This window comes from Dama dama, chromosome 20, assembly GCF_033118175.1.
Source record: "Dama dama isolate Ldn47 chromosome 20, ASM3311817v1, whole genome shotgun sequence".
Lineage (NCBI taxonomy): Eukaryota > Metazoa > Chordata > Mammalia > Artiodactyla > Cervidae > Dama > Dama dama.
Window position 1 is genome coordinate 83,549,233 of NC_083700.1, and position 21,636 is coordinate 83,570,868.

Genomic DNA, 21,636 nt, shown 5'->3' on the forward strand with positions numbered 1-21,636 from the left:
TGGAGGATTACATAAAAGCACTATATAAAAGTTAAGGCTACTGAAATTTACTCTCAAGTGATTCATAAAAATCTGTGTGTATATGTATTCATATGTGAATGAATATATATGAGTATACACACATACATGCACAAACACAGAGAGGAAACATATAAATGAGAAAGCAGATGGATGGGATAATTATTCAAAGGTAATGGGTGTTCCCTCTATTATTCCTATTTTTGCAACTTTTCTCTAAGTTTGAAATTATTTCCAAATAAAAAATTAATAACAAGTTTTTAGCCACCTCTAGAATAAACATTGGATGTCCCACATGAAGTGATGTAAGTCTTTAGTGGCTGACATCGAATCAATTACCAAGGACCATTTCTCCTGGATGGAATGATCCCCAAGTTCCAGTCCCATAGGAGATCCTTTGATACCTGGTGAAACTTCTGTCTCCATGATGGTGCCTGCGGCAACTACCAAGTAAATAATGGTGGTATTTTGAAATGGAAGACTCTAGTTTTGGTTGCACATGTCTCAGCTCTCTTTATTTAAAGACAATGCAGAAATGAATGAAATGATACCTAAGGGTCTCGAATGTAAGGTGAAATGACAGAGGTCCCCAATGCAATGATACGAGACCTGGCATCAGCCCCTGCAAGCTCTGCTCAGTCCCCTTTCATGATGGCTGCATACTCCTTCTGGTGTTCAACCAGCTTCAGGAATACTTGATATTTCTTGTCATAATATCTGTAGGAAAAAAATAATCATGTTGAATGATCTCAACAAAACTGTTGTACAGCTTCCTCTGAGGTTTAGAAGAACAGGAATGTGTCTGTTACGGTTTTGCAGACACTTCCCACTTTTTGGATGCGGACAGCGTCCTGAGTCACATGTTTCATACCCACTATCTTTAACCTCCATGGATGAATCCACATCTCCATTTTAGAGGTAAAGGTTTTAATCTGAGAGTTGCTCAAGGAGGCAAATCTAAAAGAGTGTCACTAAAAATGGGCAGAGCTGGAATTCAAACTCAGGGCTACCTGATGTTAAAGCCTCCACTATAACATAGTGAAAAACCCAGGGTTGACACAGGACTTTTCACATTCTCAGCTTCAATAAGTATTTCATGTATGACTACTCCACCCCTACTCCAGTTTAGTGACTGGTTTAAAGTCATAGCCTGCCCAGAGATGAGATTGAGTGTTTTAATCACCCTTTGCCGATTCTGCACCTGTATTTCCTTTGCAGACTGCTTTATCTGGGAGTAAAACCCCATGAAAACGTGACTAATGCCTCTCCTGGAGCTGCACCCTGCCTTCCAGGCATCCCACAGAGGACCCTGCTCCCCTGTACTCTCTGGCTGAGTCTTCAGATGAGACATGTTAGAACTAGTGCTGCCCATGAGTCAGACAGCAGAGCAGCTGAAGCTACCTTGGCATCACAGTCTTCAAAAGGACAATAGTAGCTAAGACCAGTTATACTTGCAGATGGCAGCTTGGCCCTTATTCCTTTTTGTTGCGAGAAAGGGGTAAGGGGTTAATGAAACCTGTCTAACATGTCTTGGTAGATTCTGAGTTTCTTTGAAAAGAAGTCTTCATGAAGGAACTTTGAGGCAAGCTTGGGAATTGGGGGTGAGAGAGTGTAAGAGTAACCCTGGACTACACACAGGGACTTCTACCTGTAACACACAGGACTAAATGGATTAATAGGAACACAATCCCCCAATCCCATCCCACCCCCGATCCCTAGCATTTCTACTTTAAGAACTCTGGTAACTGAAGAGCTGTGATGGGGCCAAACACAGGGTTAAGAAGTGGACTGGGTTTGAATCTCAGCTTGGCCTCATTGCTAGTTGTGTGACCATGGATATTTTACTTAATCTATTCATTCCTAAATGTCCTATTTGTAAATGGGACAGCTCTCAACCTCAGACAGCTCTTTATCTCAGACAGCTCTCTGCCTCAAGAGAGCTGTTATGTGAACTAAATGAGGTAATATTTGAGAAGCTCTTAGAAAAGCACCGGGATCATAGCAAGTGATATCAATGCTGGCTACGGCTACTCCTTAAAAACTAACGTTCCAGTATTATCTTCAATCTCACTATATGTAGGTTCTACTAAAACTTGCTCTATGAGCCTCCAAATTTATTAACCACAGAATGATTTGGGGAACATCAGTTTGCTTCTTCTAATGTTACTCTCTGACAATCTAATGTCAATAATTTTTTTCACTATATGAGATGGATTTTCTGACTTTGGGGAAACTTCTAGAAGGGAGCTTGGGTCAGTGTTCCTTCTCATACACTTGAAGATTTCCAGCTTTAATACTGAAACCTTCGCAGCAACTTTGTACAGTGGGAAAGGCATCGGCTTTTCAGGCAGAGAAGCCTAGGTGATTTTGGGAACTTCTTTAACTGGTCTGAGTCTGTTTCCCCGCTGTTAGAGGGATGATAACAGTACCTAATGTCATAGAGTGACTGAACTTTAAACATGAACATGAACATGAAGTACTCTGCAGGCTGTCAAACTCTTATACACGTGAGCTAATGTTCTCATATCCTTCTTGTATTCTGAAATGTCAAGAGATGGATAGACTGTTACTCAGGCATAAAAAAGAATGAAATAATTAATGAAATTTGCAACCACATGGATGGACCTAGAGATTATCATACTAAGTGAAGTCAGAAAGAGAAAAATACCATATGATATCACTTATACGTGGAATCCAAAAAAATTTATACAAATTAACTATTTACAAAACAGAAATAGACTCACTGACATAGAAAACAAACTTATGGTTACCAAAAGAGAAAGGGAAGGAGGGATAAATTAGGAGTCTGGAATTAAAATACATCCACTACTATATATAAAGTAAATAAGCAACAAGAACCTACCGTATAGCACAAGGAACTATACTTAATATCTTGTAATAAACTATAATGGAAAAGAATATAAAAAATCTATATATATGTGTGTGTGTATATATATATATACACACACACACGTATGCACACATATATACAATATCTGCATAACTGAATCACTTTGCTATATGCCTGACACATAGCACAACACATTATAAATTAACTACACTTTAACAAAAAAAATAGAGAGATGGATAGACTATATTTTCCCTTTTTTATACATGGCAAGCTGAGGTCCCAAGGCACTTCTTTCCCTGTGCTTTTTATTTTTCAATCTTTTTTTATTGTGGTAAAATACACATACCACGGCTTCCCTGGTGACTCAGATGGTTAAGTGTCTGCCTGCAATGTGGGAGACCTGGGCTCGATCTTTGTGTTGGGAGGACCCCTTAGAGAAGGAAATGGCAACCCATTCCAGTACTCTTGCCTAGAAAATTCCATAGACGGAGGAGCCTGGTAGGCTATAGTCCATGGGGTCGCAAAGAGTCGGACACAACTCAGCAACTTCACTTCACTTCATACATACCACGATATTGACTGTTTTAGATATTTTAAACTGCACAATTTAGTAGTATTAAGCACATTCATATTACTGTACAGTCATCCATCCATGGAACTGTCTTCACCTTGCAAAACTAAAACTCTACCCATTAAACAGTAACTTCCCTTTCTCTCCTTCTTCCCAGTCTCTAGCCACCACCTTTCTATTTTCCGTCTCTATGAATTCGACTATTCTAGGTCCCTCATGTAAGTGGCATGCTATGCTAAGTCGCTTTAGTCATGTTTGACTCTGTGCAACCCTGTGGACTATAGCCCGCCAGGCTCCTCTATCCACGGGATTCTCCAGGCAAGAATACTGGAGTGGCTTGCCATTTCCTTCTCCAGGGAGTGGCATGTAAATGGAATCATACAATATTTGTCATTTTGTGACTGACTCTTTTCACTAACATAATGTCCTCAAGGCCCATCCGTGTTGCAGCATATTTCAGAATCCTATTTTTTAAGGCTGAATAATATTCTATCATATGTACATACCACGTTTTCTTCATGTATTCAACTGTCAACGGACACCTAGGTTGCCTTCATTCAGCTACTGTGAATAATGCTGCTATGAACATGGGTGCATAAATACCCAGAAGTGGAATTTCTGGGTTATATGATAATTCTATCTTTAAATTTTGAGGAACCACTGTATTATTTTCCACAGAGGATGCACCATTTTACATTCCCACTAGCAGTGGGCAAGGGATCCAGTTTTTCTGCACCCTTGTAAATAAAAGTGAAAAGTGAAAGTGTTAGTTGTTCAGTCTTTGTGACCCTATGGACTGTTGCCCGCCAGGCTCCCCTGTCCATGGACTTCTCCAGGCAAGAACACTGGAGTGGGTAGCCATTCCCTTCTCCAGGGGATCTTCCCAACCCAGGGATTGAACCCAGGTCTCCTGCATTGCAGGCAGATTCTTTACCCATCTGAGCCACCAGGGAAGCCCATACTAGCTATTTTTTACTTTTTTGACAGTAGCCATCCTAATGACTGTAAATTGGTATCTCTTTGTGGTTTTGATTTGCATTTCCCTAAAGATGAGTGATGTTGATCTTTTCATGTGCTTACTGGCCGTATATTATTTTTGGAGAAATGTCTATTCAAGTCCTTTGCCCATTTTTGATTTGGGTTGTTGGTTTTCTTGTTGTTGAGTTTTAAGAGTTATCTGTATATGGATATTAATCCTTGATCCTTCCATCTTAGGTCTGTGTGGCACAGACCTCAGTGAGTGTTCTGTTCAGACAAGAACGTGATTTGAGTCAAGGAGATGTTGAGAGGGGCCCAGAAGGGAACCGGCTCTCTTTCCACTTGCAAATCTACGGGCCACCTGCAGATGGTGCTAGAGCACCGTGTGTGGCTCCCTCACGGAGGCCCGCTCCCAGCTGACAGCAAGAAACCAAGGATTCTTCTCAAAAGAACACGTGGGATCTACTCAAAGAACTGAAAAACAGGCTTTCCTCAAAAGTCTTCGGGGAGTCAGTGAGGAGATGGAACGAAGAATCTGTTTCTAATTTCAACAAAAGAGGGATGTTGCTAGCCCAGGGCTCCCACCGCCACGGGGAACTCAGATCTCTCCATGTTCTGGCATCGAGCTCCGGCAGGTATTTAGAGAGGGGTTTATATTCAGGGGATTAACAGCTCCCATTTGGAGATCTTCTAAGAAAATAAAAGGTGGATGGCTTTCTCCATGGACCATTCCACTCTGCTTTGGTGGGACCAGCACCTTTTCCTGTCCATTACATAAGGTAGAATTTGCTTTTATGTCTTAACCTCAAATACTTTCCTAAAAGGATAAAAGCCACTGGCACAATTGTTCCTTCATCTCTGAACTGACAACCAGTGAGTCAGTATAGTTTCTTTTCATCTCTCGAATGGATTGTTGAAAAGTTTTTCATCTGGTCTCTCTGCTTCTACCCTTAGGCCCTCTCATGCATCCTCTAAGAGGATCTTTCTAATATCTGCATCTGAACAGGTCCCACCACTCCTTAAAATTCACTATCTCCATTCTGCTGGTAGGATGAAACCTGAGGTCCTTAGCTCTCTCACAGCTCCCTGTGAGAGGAAGCCTCTGTTCCCCCTACACCCAGTTCCACTTCCCGTCATCTCCCATCTCATACTTTGCATTTCAGGATTATGAGTTGTTTAGAGTTTCCTGAATATACGATGGAGTTCCCACCTTTATAACTTTGCTTTGTTATTCCCCCTACTGACAAAGTTCTTTTTGGTTTTGGTTTGACAATTTCTTTTAGGCATTTAAAGTCAGGTAGACTTAACCTCCTCTCAAAAGCTTTCCCTTACCCCTACAGGGTCAAATTTTCTTCTGCTTTGGGTTACTTTATCACCTAGTAATACTTTTATTATATAACATACCTGTTTGTCCTGAAGTGATCTATTATACAAATAAGATTGTGTCTTACTCTCTTCTAAGTCCTGCCTAGATGTCAAAGAGCATAATGGCTTGAAGACAGGAGGGACTCAATAAATAAGTGTTTTGTGAACTGGGGTTAAAATATTAATCGAAGTCATGTTGGTCTACTGTATAGCACAGGGAACTATACTCAATATTTTGTAATAACCTATAAAGGAACAGAATCTGAAGAATAAGCACATGCACACACACACGCATACATATATATAACTGAACTGCTGTGCTGTGTGCCTGAAACTAACAGGATATTATAAATCAAATATACTTCCATTTTAAAAGAAAGTCATGTTGTAACCCTCAAAGTCACGTAATGCAAAGGCAAAGGGTAGAGGAACAGATAAATGCTACTGTGCGCGAAGACATGAGATTTCCATTTTAGGACAGATGAGACCAGATTTGCTGTTAATGACCTAAGGAAAAGAACATTGATTTGAAAGTTCAAAAGTTAATATTTGACCCCCAGGTCTGGCCCTTCCTAGCTCTGTGATCTTAGGAATTGAAAACGGCTTTGCCTTTCTGAGATGTAGTTTTATCAACTATTAAATGAAAAGGCTGGCTTGCTGACCCCTGTGGTTTATTCCAGCTCTAGAGTTGCATGTGTCTATTGTTTTCATTCCTCAGTATTGTGCATAGAAAACATATAAACTTACCTTTTATCCTCATGTCTAGGAAACACAACTTTTCCCACTTTGCTCATTTTTGCCATTGCCTCCTGTCAAATAGAAAACAGAACACAACTAAGTTGGAAAGTTAGGACCTAAGTGAGGCCTATCACAGGCAAAAACATGTTAATGAGAATTTACTTCCCCTTAAGAGATTCAGTGAGTCCACTTTTTTTTTTTTTTCAACTTAATTTCTCTGGTGTTAAGATTAAAACCCAGTGAATATTAAAAGTTACATCTACCACCACATAGCTTGGGCTTAATAAATGATTGCCTATCGAGACTTCCAGTGCATAAACAACCTGGAAGGCAAAAAAGTACTTTTGTGATGGCTCACAGGGGGCTATGGGAGGGAACTATTTCCCCTTCTCATTGCCCGGACATGAAGGCCTGAGAAGGCAACATAATCTGCCACTGAGCCTGTTGTCCACTGAACTCACAAAAGCCACTCTGCACCCAAACTTTAGGTCCAAATATTTAAGACCTCTTCATTTCACTTTCAGTTCTTTTCCCAGTAGTCTCTGCAACTGTGAGTACAGATGTGAGACCTCTGGGCTGAGTCTAACAGACTCGACCTCAGGACATTCTTGTCTTTACAGTGGGGCAGGGGGGCAGTCAGCAAGTTGCAGCGTCTTGGGTAGACATGGTCGGAATGAACAGCAGCAAGATCAACCACAGATTGCATTGGCTCCATTGTATGAATGGAGAGGTCAGGTTTCCTTGGGTGGTCTCCCAATGTTGTTAAGTTCGTGGGAAAGTTAGGGGAGTAGAGTGAACCCATACTTTGTGGAGTCCAAAGACTTGACTTTGGGAGACTGCAAGCAATAGCATGACAAAGCTCCTCAGAAGAGGTCCTGTCTTGGGAACAGCTGTTGAACCCTTATTGTTAAGGATGTAGTCATTCTGGGGTCACATGTGTACAACTTCTTACTCTATACATGTATTAATTACTCACTATGTACCGGACACTGCTAGGAATACAAATTTGTGTAAGACACGCTCTATGGCCTACAGAAACTCACATATTAGCAGAGGAGGAAAGAAATGTAAGAAGCTGGCTACCACACAGAATGTGAAAGGCCCTGGGTATCTTCAAAACATGCCCAGGTGTTTCCTTGAACATCCTTACCACTTTACTAGTGATTTATTTATTCACATACACATACATATGTATCTATATAATTCTATAAACATTATGTTTATTATTTATCACTAATTCTTGTGTGACAAGTCATGTACCTACTAGTGTATATTCCTTCTCTGCCTCTTCATCCTTCGTTCTAACCAGAATGTAAGCTACAAAGGCTGGGAGATATGTCTATTTGCTGCTTAATCTCAGTACCTAGAATATTCATAAAACATATTGAGCCCCTTCCACGTGCCAAGCACAGCATTCAATATATATGGAAAACAGAGATGAAGAATAAATGGTCCTTTCATCAAGAAGCTCACCATGGAATGGAAAAAACATTTACTATGATCAAAATAGAATGTGATAAATACCATGCTAGAAGCAGATAAACTTCTTTTCAATAGTTATTCAAGGATCAAGAAACTTAATAGCTTTTCATCTACTAATCACTTAGACATATTTTCAATCTGGCAAATACGTTCTACCAGCTCTTTCCCAAGGATGCCATGGACATTCTGACTAGTTATCTGGTTTCCTAGTGTTCAGTGGTTTTAAAAGTGCTGTTAGGGAGATCAGAGATGCTGAGAGTAGGAAGCCCACTGACAGAAGGAAAAAAAAACAGCAGTCTTACTAAGGAGGAGGTTTGAAAAATTATGAAAAATTATTGAAAAGGGAATCAAGGTGAAAGGATAAGAACCAACAAAGGGCAGCCTAGGGACATTTTGTAAAAGAGCATCCATATCTTGGTGTGGTCACTGCTGTTCCACTTAACAAGAATATTTAAAGAGCTCTGCTCACCCCAATGTATGTCAGAACATTCTCCTTCAAAAACTAAATTCTGATTTCCTTTAAAGCAAGTCCCATGTGTTGCTGAGATGGTCACAGTCATCCCCCCCACCAACTTTGCCACTAGGTCTCCTGTTTTGGGCTTGCTTCTTCCTTCACAGTGGTGCTCTATTCTGCTCTGCCTGTTTTAGGGCAGATTTGCCTGCTCTGAATCTTGAAAATACCCTGGGGGAATCCTCAGCATTGGGCTTTGGCGTTAGACTTGAGCCGACATTCCAAGACTGCCTTCATGGGTGGGATCCAGGAAACTTGTGTTATATAAGAAGCATCATAAATGTCACTTCCCTTCCCACCGTAATAGATGTGTAGACACAAGGCAGATAGCAAGGAATTCTTTCTTCCTGTCTTCGTGTTACTTTTGCTTATTTTTAAAATAAATGTTTGAGGAATAAAAGCAATACCAAGAGGTTATTTTGTTTCTCACAAAAGTACAGATTTAAGACATTAAGCTGAACTCAGGTATTGATTCCACAGAAAGTCTTCCCTGACTCATCCTCACTGCCTGCCTCCCACCTAGAATGAGTTATCTGCTACTGTAGAAACTTGAGCTTCCATCTATCATAGCATTTATAACACAGTACCACAATTTTTTGTTAGCACATCAGCTGCCCCAACTAGACTCCCGCTCCTTAAGCAGCAACTGTTTTAACTATTTCCACTGCCAAACTCAGCATCTGGTGTATTATACGTGCCCAGCAAATGTCTATGGGATGAATGAACTTAAGGACCATACATGTGAAGGAATGTCAAAATGGAAGTTTTGTCTGAGAGCTAAAGTTGACAGATATAAGATACCAAAGTGAGCTGGAAACAGACCACCCTGAAAGGGTAGCTGAGGACCCATAAATCAATTCTGAAACCTTTCATCCATATGAAGGTCAGAAAAAGAGATGGAATTTTAGGAGGGAGCCGTGTGTGGACTGAGCATCAGGGCTCCTTCCAGGAAAGGGTGTGACAGCATGGTTTCACTGACATCAACTGGTATCTGGACACATATCCCTGAGGCTGGGGGACAGGGTGGGCTGGGCGTACCTCCTGTCTGGAGGAGAAGTGCTGGCTGGCAGCTTTGGTGTAGAAGTGAAGGAGTGTTGCCCTGGGATCAGCCAGTACTGCCAGCGTCTGTCAGACTTCAAAAGGCATGACTGTTTTCCACAGACCTGAGGTGGCCACAGGTGAGAGGGCTTTGTGGGTTGTCTTAGATCCTGGCCAGTATGACTATCTAATGAGAGGGAGCCTGCTACAAGGACAGAAAGCTCAGCTCAGCACTCTGTGATGACCTCCATGGTTGGGATGGGGGCGGGATGGCAGGGAGGTCCGCGCGAGAGAGGATATATGTGTACAAAGAGCTGGTTCAGCTCACTGTACAGCGGAAACTAACACAGCATTGTAAAGCAATTATATTCCAATTAAAAAGAGAAAAAGAAGCTTGAGGCAACAAACAGGATTTTTAAGGAATTAAAAGAGCTACTAGAATAGAGAAGGACAAGGACAGGATACAATGAGATGTCTACAGAAGTGGAGAGTCTCCCTAAAAAATCTGCAATGGAGCCTAGCTGTAAACACATTTTTAGCTTAGCACGAAGTCCATTTATGACAGTGCTATTCAAGATAAGAACTTTCCTACACCCCTTAACTCTCTTCCTTTCCAGCTTCCAACCACCTCTGAAGAACAAGAAGAAAGCTAACATATACTTGGAGAGAAAGTGAATGAGCAAAAAAAAGAAGAATCTAATCACAGCCATCTCTTCACATCTCCAGCAGTCCTGGCTGGAGGAACGAGGAGCTCTCTTATCTTTAGATGAACATAGAAGTGATGAGCATGATATATTTCTTGGTATTCTAATGTTGGAATTTTGGTTATGTCTCATGACTTACACGGAGAAGGCAATGGCAACCCACTCCAGTACTCTTGCCTGGAAGATCCCATGGGCAGAGGAGCCTGGTGGGCTGCAGTCCATGGGGTCGCTAAGAGTCAGACAAGACTGAGCCACTTCACTTTCACTTTTCACTTTCATGCATTGGAGAAGGACATGGCAACCCACTCCCAGTGCTCTTGCCTTCAGAATCCCAGGGACGGGGGAGCCTGGCAGGCTGCCATCTCTGGGGTCGCACAGAGTCGGACACGACTGAAGCGACTTAGCAGCAGCAGCAGTATGACTTACAGCGACCATGAAACCCATATTATCTAAGTGACTTTCTGCTTACTTAAGAAACTAATGGGGCTACCAAAATTTTTAACTAGGGCAGAGAGAAACTAGCTAAAGTGCACAGATAGAAAGGGACAGTGGGAGGAAAAAATACAGTTGTTTTTCAATTCTGTCTCAAAAATTGTGTTTTATGTGCATAATAAACAATAGATGAAAATACATTAAAAAAAATCAACAGGTTCAAGAGCGTGAGTGGTTAGTTTTTTAGTGTTCACTTGTTTTTTCTGTCTTCACTTGATACAATGGCATAAAGGGATTTGATCATTTGAAGGAAAATAAAACAAAACTGCACTCTAAAAAAAAAAGTTATGCTTCTAGAGGCAGTCAAAATGACTTGTGCTCATTCTCCTCTCTCCTGGGAGGTAGGGCTCATTAAGGGTACTTGACACAATATGGAGAATACCCAGAGAATTGGTGCTGTCATCAGAAACGGCACTGCTGAGTTTTCCCATTTTTCCAAATCATTAACATAAAACTGAAACCTCATGAACCCACTGGCTGCAGTAAATCTGGAAATTACCACAGCATAACAATATGAATTTATTATGGAAATGCTGACACGTGCTAAATATAGTCACCCCCCACAATATATTTCTGTTCAAAAGGGTTTATTTGAAGTTGGCCACAAAATTCATCCTTTTTGTCAGCAGGCAAGAGCCGGACAATCTGGATTTGTAGCACGCTACCCTCTTTGTTGAGGAGTCTAGACAGAAACAACGAAGACAGGGACTTTTCGCTTTCCTTTTTGCCCACACAATGAGAGCTTTTGAAAACAAAATATTTGGTAAAATCGCCTTTTAATCACTTCTTTTCTTTCTCTCTATAAGGCCGAGCTATAAATAAACCATGAAAGTTCACATTTGATCGTCACTTCTGTAAGAAAAAATAGGAGCCCTGTACCAGGGCCGTGAAAGACTGCATTCATGGGGTATGACCCTTCCCTGCCGTGTCAAGGCCGAGATACCAGTCCGCACACGCAGCCCACCACTTCCCTGGGAGCAGCACTGGCAGCCACCAGGCCTGTGTAGGCCCAGGGAACTCCCAGTTCTCACGTGTCCCAGACTAGCTGGGGAGCCACCGAAGGGCTGCAGGCTACACTGGGTGAGGTACCCAGGGAAGTTAGGTTCAAGGAAGGAAGGCGCTCATCAGCACCCACGGAGAAGAAGGGGATTCCGAGGGTGGCGGACAGAAATGTTGGCAATTTGGCGAGCAGGGGGTTTGATATTTTCCCTCCCACTCAGGAGAAGGGGAACAATGACCTTAAGACTTTGGGAAGGCTGGCAGGTAGTCTAGACTTAGGCACCAAAGCGCAATGCAAGTTTGGCAATGTGGTGTCATGGTCTACAGGGAAGAATAGCTACAACCTGGCCTGGTGGGAGCTATACTGTGACTCCCTAAAGGCACATGTCACTGGAAGTCTCACGCTTAACATGGTCCAAGCACATGAGTCCACAGTTGCTTGGTTAATGTTGGCTGAGCTGCTGAATGAAAGGGTGGTGATATTCATGACAGAGGTAATGGAAGATCACCTAATGGTGTTTCTAAAATAGTATACATGCACTCCAGGGAGTGCTGGAGATGATCTACTAAGATTTCAGAAGAAAATATTGGAAGTGCTACTTATATGACTTTTAGTCTGAGGAAATTAATTCAGTTTTAATATGCGGATTGTCACCAGTTCCAAAAGTTGGTACGCACATCAGTCATGAGTGAATAAGATGTGTGAGGTCTCCTAAAGGGAGGATGAGAGTGCTACACCACCACAGAGGACAGCAGGGCACTCCATTCTGTGTCCCCAGCTTCCAGGGGTTTGCTACATGTCGTCATTTACATGTTCCAGGTTGGTAGGTTTATGTGCAAGCATGCGTGTGCAGTTGCTAAGTCATGTCTGACTCTTTGTGACCTCATGGACTGTACAGCCAGCCAGGCTCCTCCATCCATGGGATTTCCCAGGCAAGAATACTGGAATGGGTTGCCATTTCCTCCTCCAGGGGTCTTCTTGACCCAGGGATTGAACCCGTGTCTCCCATGTCTCCTGATTAGCAGGTGGACTCTTTACCACTGAGTCACCTGGAAAGCTAATAAGTCAGATAGAAAAAGATAAAAACTGTATGACATCACTTATATGTGGAATCTAAAAATTAATACAAATGAATTCATATGTAAAACAGTAGAGGACAAACCAGTGTTTACCACTGGGGACAAGGAAGGAAGAATGGGTAAGATGGGGGTAAGAGATTGAGAGAAATAAATTATGTACAAATAGATAAGCAATAAGCATATGCTGTACTATTGTACAGCAGAGGAAATCAGTCTTTATCTTGTAATAACTTCTAGAGTATAACTGGTAAAAATACTGAATTACTATGCTATATACCTGAAATTAACATATCATAAATCAACTATACTTTAATTAAGAAAAGAAAAAGAATACTGCTTGATATATATAGAGGCACATACAAAATCATTTAGAAATCATCAATAATCATTTAAAAAAATCATTAAAAACTCATCTGGCCATAGACAGTGTAACTTCAGATATTGCATAATGTTAGTATGATGATATTACTATAAAATAGTATCTTATTTCAGCTCTATTTCAGTTGTTTTATGTGTAAATAATCTACAAGTACAGTAGAATATGTATATGCTTTTTCATAAATAAGTTTCCATGTATTTAGCATGTAAGTTCAATTTTGTTTAAACTGATGGAGTATATGAGCCAAAAAGCAAGGTGTCCATTGGCCCAGCAGTCAACTCCCATGGTTGTTGCTAGGTTACCAGTTCAGCCAAGATATTGCAGGTGCTACTTTGTGGAGAAGGAAATGGCAACCCACTCCAGTATTCTTGCCTGGAGAATCCCATGGACAGAGGAGCCTGGTGGGCTATCATCCACGGGGTTGCAAAGAGTCGGACACGACTGAGCGACTTCACTTTCACTTTCTTTCACTTTGTGCTGTGCATTGTACTAATCACTTCATGTACATGACTCTTTAAATTCTCAAAATGACTATGACACAGGTATCATCATCTGTCTTCACTTTATGGACCAAGAAGTGAATGGAGAGAGTATGAGGAATTTGCCTAAGGTAAGAAAGCGAATATGCAGTAAAGCTAGAATTCAGACCCACCTCTGACTCCAGGCTTATGCTTAGCCCTACACTCAGCCGTAACCCTCCTATCCTCCTTGCAATACAAAAACCTGGCGCTTGAATCCCCTGGTGGTGGTGGTTTAATAAGTCGTGTTCAACTCTTATGACCCTGTGGATTGTAGCTTGCCAGGCTCCTCTGTCCATGGGATTTCCCAGGCAAGAATACTGGAGTGGGTTGCCATTTCCCTCTTCAAGGCAGCCACCAAGGGAAGCCTTGAGTCCCCTGGGCTTGAGTTCAAATCCCACTTCTGCTGCTGATTAGCCGTGTGATCGATGTGTGTGCGTTTGTGAGACACACCAATACAGAACACTGTACCTTCTTTCAAAGATGCTGACACATAGTTCTGAAATACATGAATCTGCCTTCTTGAGGAACTCTGACTCATTTTACTGGAACAACAAGTTCACATGCTAATGTGTGGGCTGAGGCACATGACCCCTCCGTAGAAAAACAAAGTATAGCAATGTGATTTTCCTCCAGCAAGTGTTAAGAAATGGCTCGTTGTTCTTCTATTTATTTTGTTTTTCGTTTTGACACACTCATCTTTTGACCTGCACCTGGTATTCTGTGTAACCTCCATGACAACAATTGAGAAGCAAGAAAGGATGAGAGAAAGGAAAGTAAGTCTTCATCACTAATCATGACATAAAGACTCACACCTCATTTATAATTTTAAATACATGGTATCAATCTACCTACCTGTACCTGAAATTATATTGTTAATTTATCTGCATCCTTGCTTACTGTCTATTTCTTCCTTGGCTTTCACACCTACTCCTTCCTTGTGAACCTAAGCTCTATGAAATCAGGGTCGTTGGCTTTCTTATTCATTGATGTATCTGTAGCTTTTAGGAGGATGTTAGCTGAAGGTTATTTGAAAGTATACACTAATTAAGTCTGTTCTGGTGAGGCACTGTGTATCTATATCCTGCCTCATTTGATGCTCACAAACATTCTGTAATGAAGGACTTATTATCTAAATTTATAATGAGGAAACAGAGGCTCAGAGAGGTTAAGTGACTTTCCTAAGCTAGTAGATGGATTAGCTAGGATTTGAAACTTGCTTTAACTCATGAATAAGACCAGGCCTATTCCTTGACAAGCTCACAGTTAATAGATCTCCAGCATTAGTTCAAGACAATTTATCTTGCTCTGATGACTTTAAGGCCCTGTAAAACCCTAAAAGCTTGCTTTCTCCACCATCAAAGACAAATTCAATTATAGTTATGATATTGTGCTCACAAAGGCAGGAAGATTCGTTGATGTATGGAAAGACTGTTCATATTAATTTTGGAAGCAAACAAAATTATTGCCAGCTGTATGACCCGAGTAAGGCTCTAGCCCTCCCTGGGACTCACTTTCCTTATCAGCAAAATAAAGGGATTGGATTAGATTATTTCTAAAATCTTTGCCAGCTTTGCAATCTGTTGCTTCCATGTACATGTCTTTTTTTGATTAACTCTCAGTTGACAAATGAACCGGTTGCTCTCAATGGTACATTTTATTAGTTTTTTTTTTTTTTTTAAACTAGGTTCACTCTAAGAGAGAATATACCTACTGTATTTCCCCAGCAAGGTATGGCCTCATTCCAACTCAGTCATGCAATCGTGGCAGAGGGGAGAGATCCCATAATAGGTAAGGATACCTACCACTGTGATATTTTGAGATGCGGTCCTAATACAGGGCCTGGTAGCAAAGGGGTTGGACCCTTAAATGAATAGTTGAGTGACTAGTCATCCTACTTACATTGGTTTGACTTGGCTCTTATGAGTTTTCTCAAGGGCAAAATATCAAGCTTCTTGCTAAAAGCATCATATTATAGACTCAAAATGGCAAGCTATCACCCATTTAATAATATGTTATTGACTGAAAAAGAAATGGTCCTGCTGATATTTCTAGCTGAGTACTGCAGTGAGCTATAACAGAAATAACACTAATAACAATAACTCAACAACAAAAATAATACTGGCAGCTAATGGCCCAATACTCTATTAAACACTTTGTTGTTGCTGTTGAGTCACTAAGCTGTGTATGACTCTTTGAGACTCCACTGACTGTAGCTTGCCAGGCTCCTCTGTCCAGGGAGTGTTCCAGGCAAGAATACTGGAGCCAGTTGCCATTTCCTACTCCCTAAGGGATCCTCATGACCCAAGGATTGAACTCATGTCTCTTGTGTCTCCGGCATTGCAGGTGGATTCTTTACCATGGCGTCACTTGGGAAACCCCATTTAACACCTTACCTACTTCACATCCCCAACTGAAAGATGAGGAGACAAACAGTTTTGGAATTCTATTCTTAACCATTCACTGTGGAACAAAGGCTTTGATGATAAAAGAGACCATAATTCAAACCCTAGCTCTTTCATTTAACACTCTGAGTCTCAGTTTTAAAAATGGGAATCTTAATACCTATTTTATAGGTATATTGTTATGAAATAAATGATTAAAAGCATAGTTGTTATTATTACTACTACTATGTACCCATCAACTGAAACAAACCTTATTTTCCCAGAAGCTTTATTAAAAGTAAGAGTTAACATGTATCGCTAATACTTGGATATGTGTTTCCGGTTGGTGGGGTGGGTAGATTAGGGAAGGTGGTGGATGTCAACAGTCTCTGGCTCCTTATCATCATTTCTGGATGACTGCTTCTCCATCTGCATGCAAAAACCTCCACTCTGAGTTTTATGCCACCTAACAATAGAGCTATAATCATATTTAGTTCCTCTGCATCTCTGTGCTGTCATCATTAGCCTCTTGCTGATGTCAAATGAGCCTAAGGCTTAGATCTCATCTCCCTATCCATCTAGGGGTTTGTCATCATCATGTAAGACTTCAGCATCTGTTTACAGGACCCATCCAATGCTTGAGTCTTGTGGTTTTGAAGTGTTTTCAATATTATAATTGCCACTTTCTGACTTCAGTTGCCCATTAATTTAATCTTGTTCACCACATCATTCCTATCAAATGTCTTCCTCCACCTGATGGTTATTGCCAGAATCTCAGTCCCTTTTTTGAGTCTATATACCTCTTATGACTGATTTCTTCCTTATATAGGGGTGAGTCCCCGTCCATTAAATCAAACACTGATCAATAAGACTCACTACTAATTATCTTTTATTTGTCAAATTCAATTGATACAGCTAATCCACAGACATTCCTTAGCTAGAATATGCTTCATTTATGACTGTAGGAGTAAAACAAAGTTTAGGAAGGAGTGGGCTGATGGGAGATTGCAACTTGAGAAAATAACAGGATCCTGAAAGTTCTCAGGGTCCAAACAACTTCGAAATTTACACTTCCTGTTTCAAAGCTAATTTTGTATTGTGAAGATTTTTTTGGTCAACAGATCAGGCATCATAATTGATAGCAGAAAATAAAAATGTGATGGCACTAACATTTTTTTATGTTCCAAATCTGATGTATTTGTTTTATTCTACTCTGTTGTAAAACCAAAAATTCCCCCATTGCACAGAAGCCAATATCCTATAAGATCATGAAAAAGCGGTGTAGGACATGCAAGACATGATGAGCTACAAGGGATGTTGGGTAGTTACAAGTCAATTTCTCTGTGTTTAGGTTGGTAAATAACCAAATTTTCTAAGACACAGGTATTTTTCCATTTATCTTGCCCTCCACACTCCTTAAAGCTCCATGTTTTAGATTTCCAACTCTCCTAGATCAGAGTCATATTAAAAGTGGGGCATGCACATCTTGGTCTAGCCTTTGGGGTTGGGCTTAGACTGCTTTATGGTACAGATGTGCTTCCGGCTATGCCAGAATGCATTTCAAACCTACATTAGGAGGACAAAGACAAGCAGAGAGGATGCATCTGAAACCAGGAGTAGAGGAGGCCGAAGATGTCAGCAAAGCACCAAAAGCATGAGAAAGCCTGGAGGGAAACTGGGAAGGAAGGAGACGGCAGAGGTACACAGAGTGAAAAAAGCATGGGAGGCAGGTCCAGGATAAATCACATGTGTCCTTTTAAGTTGGTTTATAAGCTTTTCTTGTGTTCCCAAAGCCCCCTCTATCTTAGCACTTGGCACACAGTAGGATAAATATCTGTTTATCTGTTTCTTACACTAGACAGTGAGAGCTCAGAGGAGAGAGGTCATTAATTTTACCAGTATCCTCAACAATTGATATAATGTGACTTTTCAATAAGTAGTGTTGAGAGATTGAAAGAACGAATGAGTAGATAGATCAATGAATGAATGAATCAGGGACGGGATATCTGTATAAATCAACTTTGGGATATCCCTCAATTGTACTTTTTGGTATTTCCTGCTAGGAAATAATATTCTTCACTTTCAGATATCACACAGTTAAGATCATGGGCCCTGGACTGCCTAGATCAGAGCCTTGGCTCTTTTAACTGAAAGGGTTAGGCAATTTAATAACCTCTTTATGCCTTGGTTTACTCATCTGTAAAATAGAAACAAAAGAAATAATTACTCATAGAGTTAGTGAGACAAGAGAAAATGCATGCAAACCATCTAATTTAGTGCCTGGCACAAGTGAGCTAAAAAATTTGTTATTTTTATAAAAATCTCCACTATCTCTACCCCAGCACTATATATCTTATATTGTTTTCTTGAGCACTACTATTTAAAGACAGCACTTCCTCATCTTCTGCTACATGTGACATGCTGCCTGGGCAGGGGATTGATAAAGAGCATGGAATGAAGGCATTGCTCAACCCTGAATACCAGCTGATGCCTCTGGTTAATGCGGGGAAGGAAGAAGGACAATGAGCAGAATGGGGCCTGTAGGCAATAAAAGTTGTAGGAGCTTGTAGGTTTAGAATACGGAGTTTATTTTTGGGTTGGACTTCCAGGCCTTTTACATAAAACAGAGAAAACAACAACTATGTCAGCTGTGTTTATGAACATGAGCTTGTGCTGGCTTTCTCAAAACATAGGGAATTCAGTCTACTTCCCTCTGTTTACTAAGTTATTGACAAACACATGATGTACTGGAAAGAAGACTGAGCTGGAAATCAGGAGGCTCTGGTCCTGTATGAACTCAGTCTGGGCTCTGTAATTTTGAATGAATTGCTTCCTTTCTTTGGATACTAGTTTCCTCATCTCCAAAACAAGAAGTCTGAACCAGATAATGTTTTACTGGTCAACAAATAGTTATTGAGGACCCACTGTGTGCCAGACATTACACTAGGCACTGTGGATACATAAGTGAATCAGATGGCTCTGATCCTTGACCTCATGGAGTTTAGAGTCTATTAGAAAAACAAAGGAATTATGTGAGAGCGCCAGATGGAGACGAAACTAGTTAGGGGGCTTAGCGAACTATCTGAAGGTTCAGAAGGACTTGGGCAAATAGTTAAAGAATATTGATGAAGAGGGTCCCAGGCTGAAGAAAAGGCATATTTGCAGGTCCCAAGTCAAGATAATATGGTGCATTCAAAGAACTAAAAGAAGTCCAAGGTGGTTTGAGTAGACAGAATGCTGGAAAGAGTGAAAACAGACAAAGCTACAAATGAAGGCAGGAATAGGTTTTGGGGTGGCCTTTTAAAATCACGTTAAAGGTTTCCGACATTATGCCAAAGTCAAGGGGAAGACACTGAAGATTTTTAAGCTAAAGCATCCTATTCAAGTTTGTAAAAGATCACTTTGGCAGATGTGTAGAGAATGGATTAGAGTGGTAAAAGTGGCAGTAGGGAACCCATTCAAGAGGCCCTTGGAGAAGTCCAGGTGAGAGCTGATGGTGCTTGGACTAGCGTGGGACTGTGGAATTAAAGCAAAGTGGAGAATTAAAGAGATACAACGAGTAGTTTAGAAAGAGACCAGGGGACACCAAAGTGGAGGAAGAAGAAGAGGGTGGGCTCTGAATGTCCTTGAGGTCCTGGCAGAAGTGATTAAGTATATGTGGTACCATTACCGATAGTGCCATGTCCTAAGCTAGCGCCAGTTTTGCAGGCAAAGGTGGAGATGCTGAGTTCAGGTTTGAACCTGTTTAAATTGAGATGCCTGTGAGACATTTAAGTGTAGATGTAGAGCTGCTTGCATATCAATAGAAAATGAATCCTTATAAGTGGATAAGAGTGACAAAATCTTATAGAAGACCAACACAGAATTCTAGGTAGAGGAGAGAGAGGAGCTGACAAGGAATCTGGAAAATAGCGTTAAGAGAATCTCAGTAGGAGGAAAATCAAGAAAGTATGCTGTTAGTGGGAAAGTGTTTCCAAATGAACTTATCTATGAAACAGAAACAGACTCACAGCCAGAGAGAACAGACTTGTGGTTGCCAAGGGGAGGAAGAGTGGGTGGGGGGGGAATGGATTGGGAGTTTGCAGGTAACAAGGTCCTACTGTATAGCACAGCGAACTATATTCTGTGATAAACCATAATGGAAAGGAATACAAAAAGAATGCATATATATATATATATTTATATATGAATAATGGAGTTACTTTGCTGTACAGTAGAAATTAACACAATATTGTAACTCAGTGATACTTTAATCAAGTTAAAAAAATAAGAAAAGTGTTTCAGTGAAGCGAGTACGCCACATTGCAAAATGCTGTTCAGTGTAAAGCAGGGTAAGACGTGGAAAGTCCTTTGTGCTGTGCGATGACCTAGGTTAGCTTTAGTGGCCTAAACAAGAATGATTCTGATAGATCTGTGGAAGAGGAAGGCAGATCATCCTTGGCTGAGGAGGGAGGTGGTGTGTAAGAAAATCATGACAGGGCTTCCCTGGTGGCTGCGTGGTAAAGGATTCTCCTGCCATTGCAGGAGGCATGGGTTCGATCCCTGATCTGGGAAGATCCCACATGCCACAGAGCAACTAAACCCCTGCGTCAAAACTACTGAGCCTGTGCTCTAGAGCCCACACAGCACAATTGCTGAAGTCCGCATGCCTAGAGCCCATGCTCAACAAGAGAAGCACCCCAATGAGAAACTGGCGCAGAACAACTAGAGAGAGGCCCCCACTCACCACAACTAGCGAAAAGCCCGCATAGCAACAAAGACCCAGAATAACCAAAAATAAAGCAATAAATTCATTTAAAATAAAGAAAATCATGACAATGATGCTGGCCACTTTTTAAAGCATTTTTGACTGTGAGAGGCAGTAACTGGAAGGCTGATAGGGAGAAGAAAAGATTTTAAGATGAGAATTTGTGGTAGCACTGTCCAATAGAAATAATGTGAATTCTGTAAGTAATTTTAAATTTCCTAGAAGCCATTTAAAAAAGTGAAAAGAAATTGGTGAACTTTATTTTAATGTCCTTTATTTAACCTATTATATCCCAAATATCTTTTCAACAATATAAAAATTATTAATGAAATAGTCTATGTTCTTGTATTCATACTAAATCTTCGAAATCTGGTGTGTCTTCTATACATTTCAGCTTGGACTGACCACATTTCAAGTGCTCAGTAACTACGTCTGATGAGTGGCTACAGTGTGGAACAGCACAAGTTTAGAGCAGGTTTAAATGCTGATGAGGAGTTAGTATAGAAGAAGAGGCTAAATATGCCAGAGGAAGAGATCAGTGGATTATCAAAGGTAGTGGGAGGTGGAGGAGCTTCTGTAACAGGCGGGGTGTCTCTTCCACTATACCAAATGTAAGGGAGCAAAAGGTTGTATTTAGATGTAAGCAGTGGTGTGCTGATAAATGCTCAACAACTGGTTCTATCAAAAAAAAAAAAAAAAAAAGGGCTCTGATTCGTAGCACCGGGGTGTAAAGACTTCTACTGTGGCTGATTTCATGGGGAAAAAATGGAAACAGTGAGAG

General features: G+C 40.9%; 1 protein-coding gene and 1 long non-coding RNA gene across 13 annotated transcripts in view; one reads left to right on the forward strand and one right to left on the reverse strand.

Moving 5' to 3' along the window:
- Nucleotides 1-505: 505 nt before the first annotated feature.
- Nucleotides 506-21,636, reverse strand: part of FGGY (FGGY carbohydrate kinase domain containing) — a 475,197-nt gene continuing 454,066 nt past the window's right edge. For all 9 annotated transcript variants that reach the window (XM_061121747.1, XM_061121749.1, XM_061121748.1 and 6 more), the window contains 2 exons: nucleotides 6,531-6,592; nucleotides 506-735 (listed from right to left, as the gene is read on the reverse strand). In XM_061121747.1, the coding sequence (XP_060977730.1) occupies nucleotides 654-735; nucleotides 6,531-6,592 (144 nt within the window). In that variant the 3' untranslated portion in view covers nucleotides 506-653. The remainder of the gene's footprint in view (nucleotides 736-6,530; nucleotides 6,593-21,636) is intronic.
- Nucleotides 14,285-21,636, forward strand: part of LOC133041280 (uncharacterized) — a 51,453-nt gene continuing 44,101 nt past the window's right edge. The window contains exons 1-3 of one of the 4 annotated variants that reach the window (XR_009689210.1): nucleotides 14,303-14,500; nucleotides 15,412-15,515; nucleotides 16,071-17,544. This is a non-coding gene — a long non-coding RNA (uncharacterized LOC133041280). Of the gene's footprint in view, nucleotides 14,501-15,411; nucleotides 15,516-16,070; nucleotides 17,545-21,636 lie in introns of those variants that run through there. The other 3 variants (XR_009689213.1, XR_009689211.1, XR_009689212.1) reach the window with 3 other exon arrangements.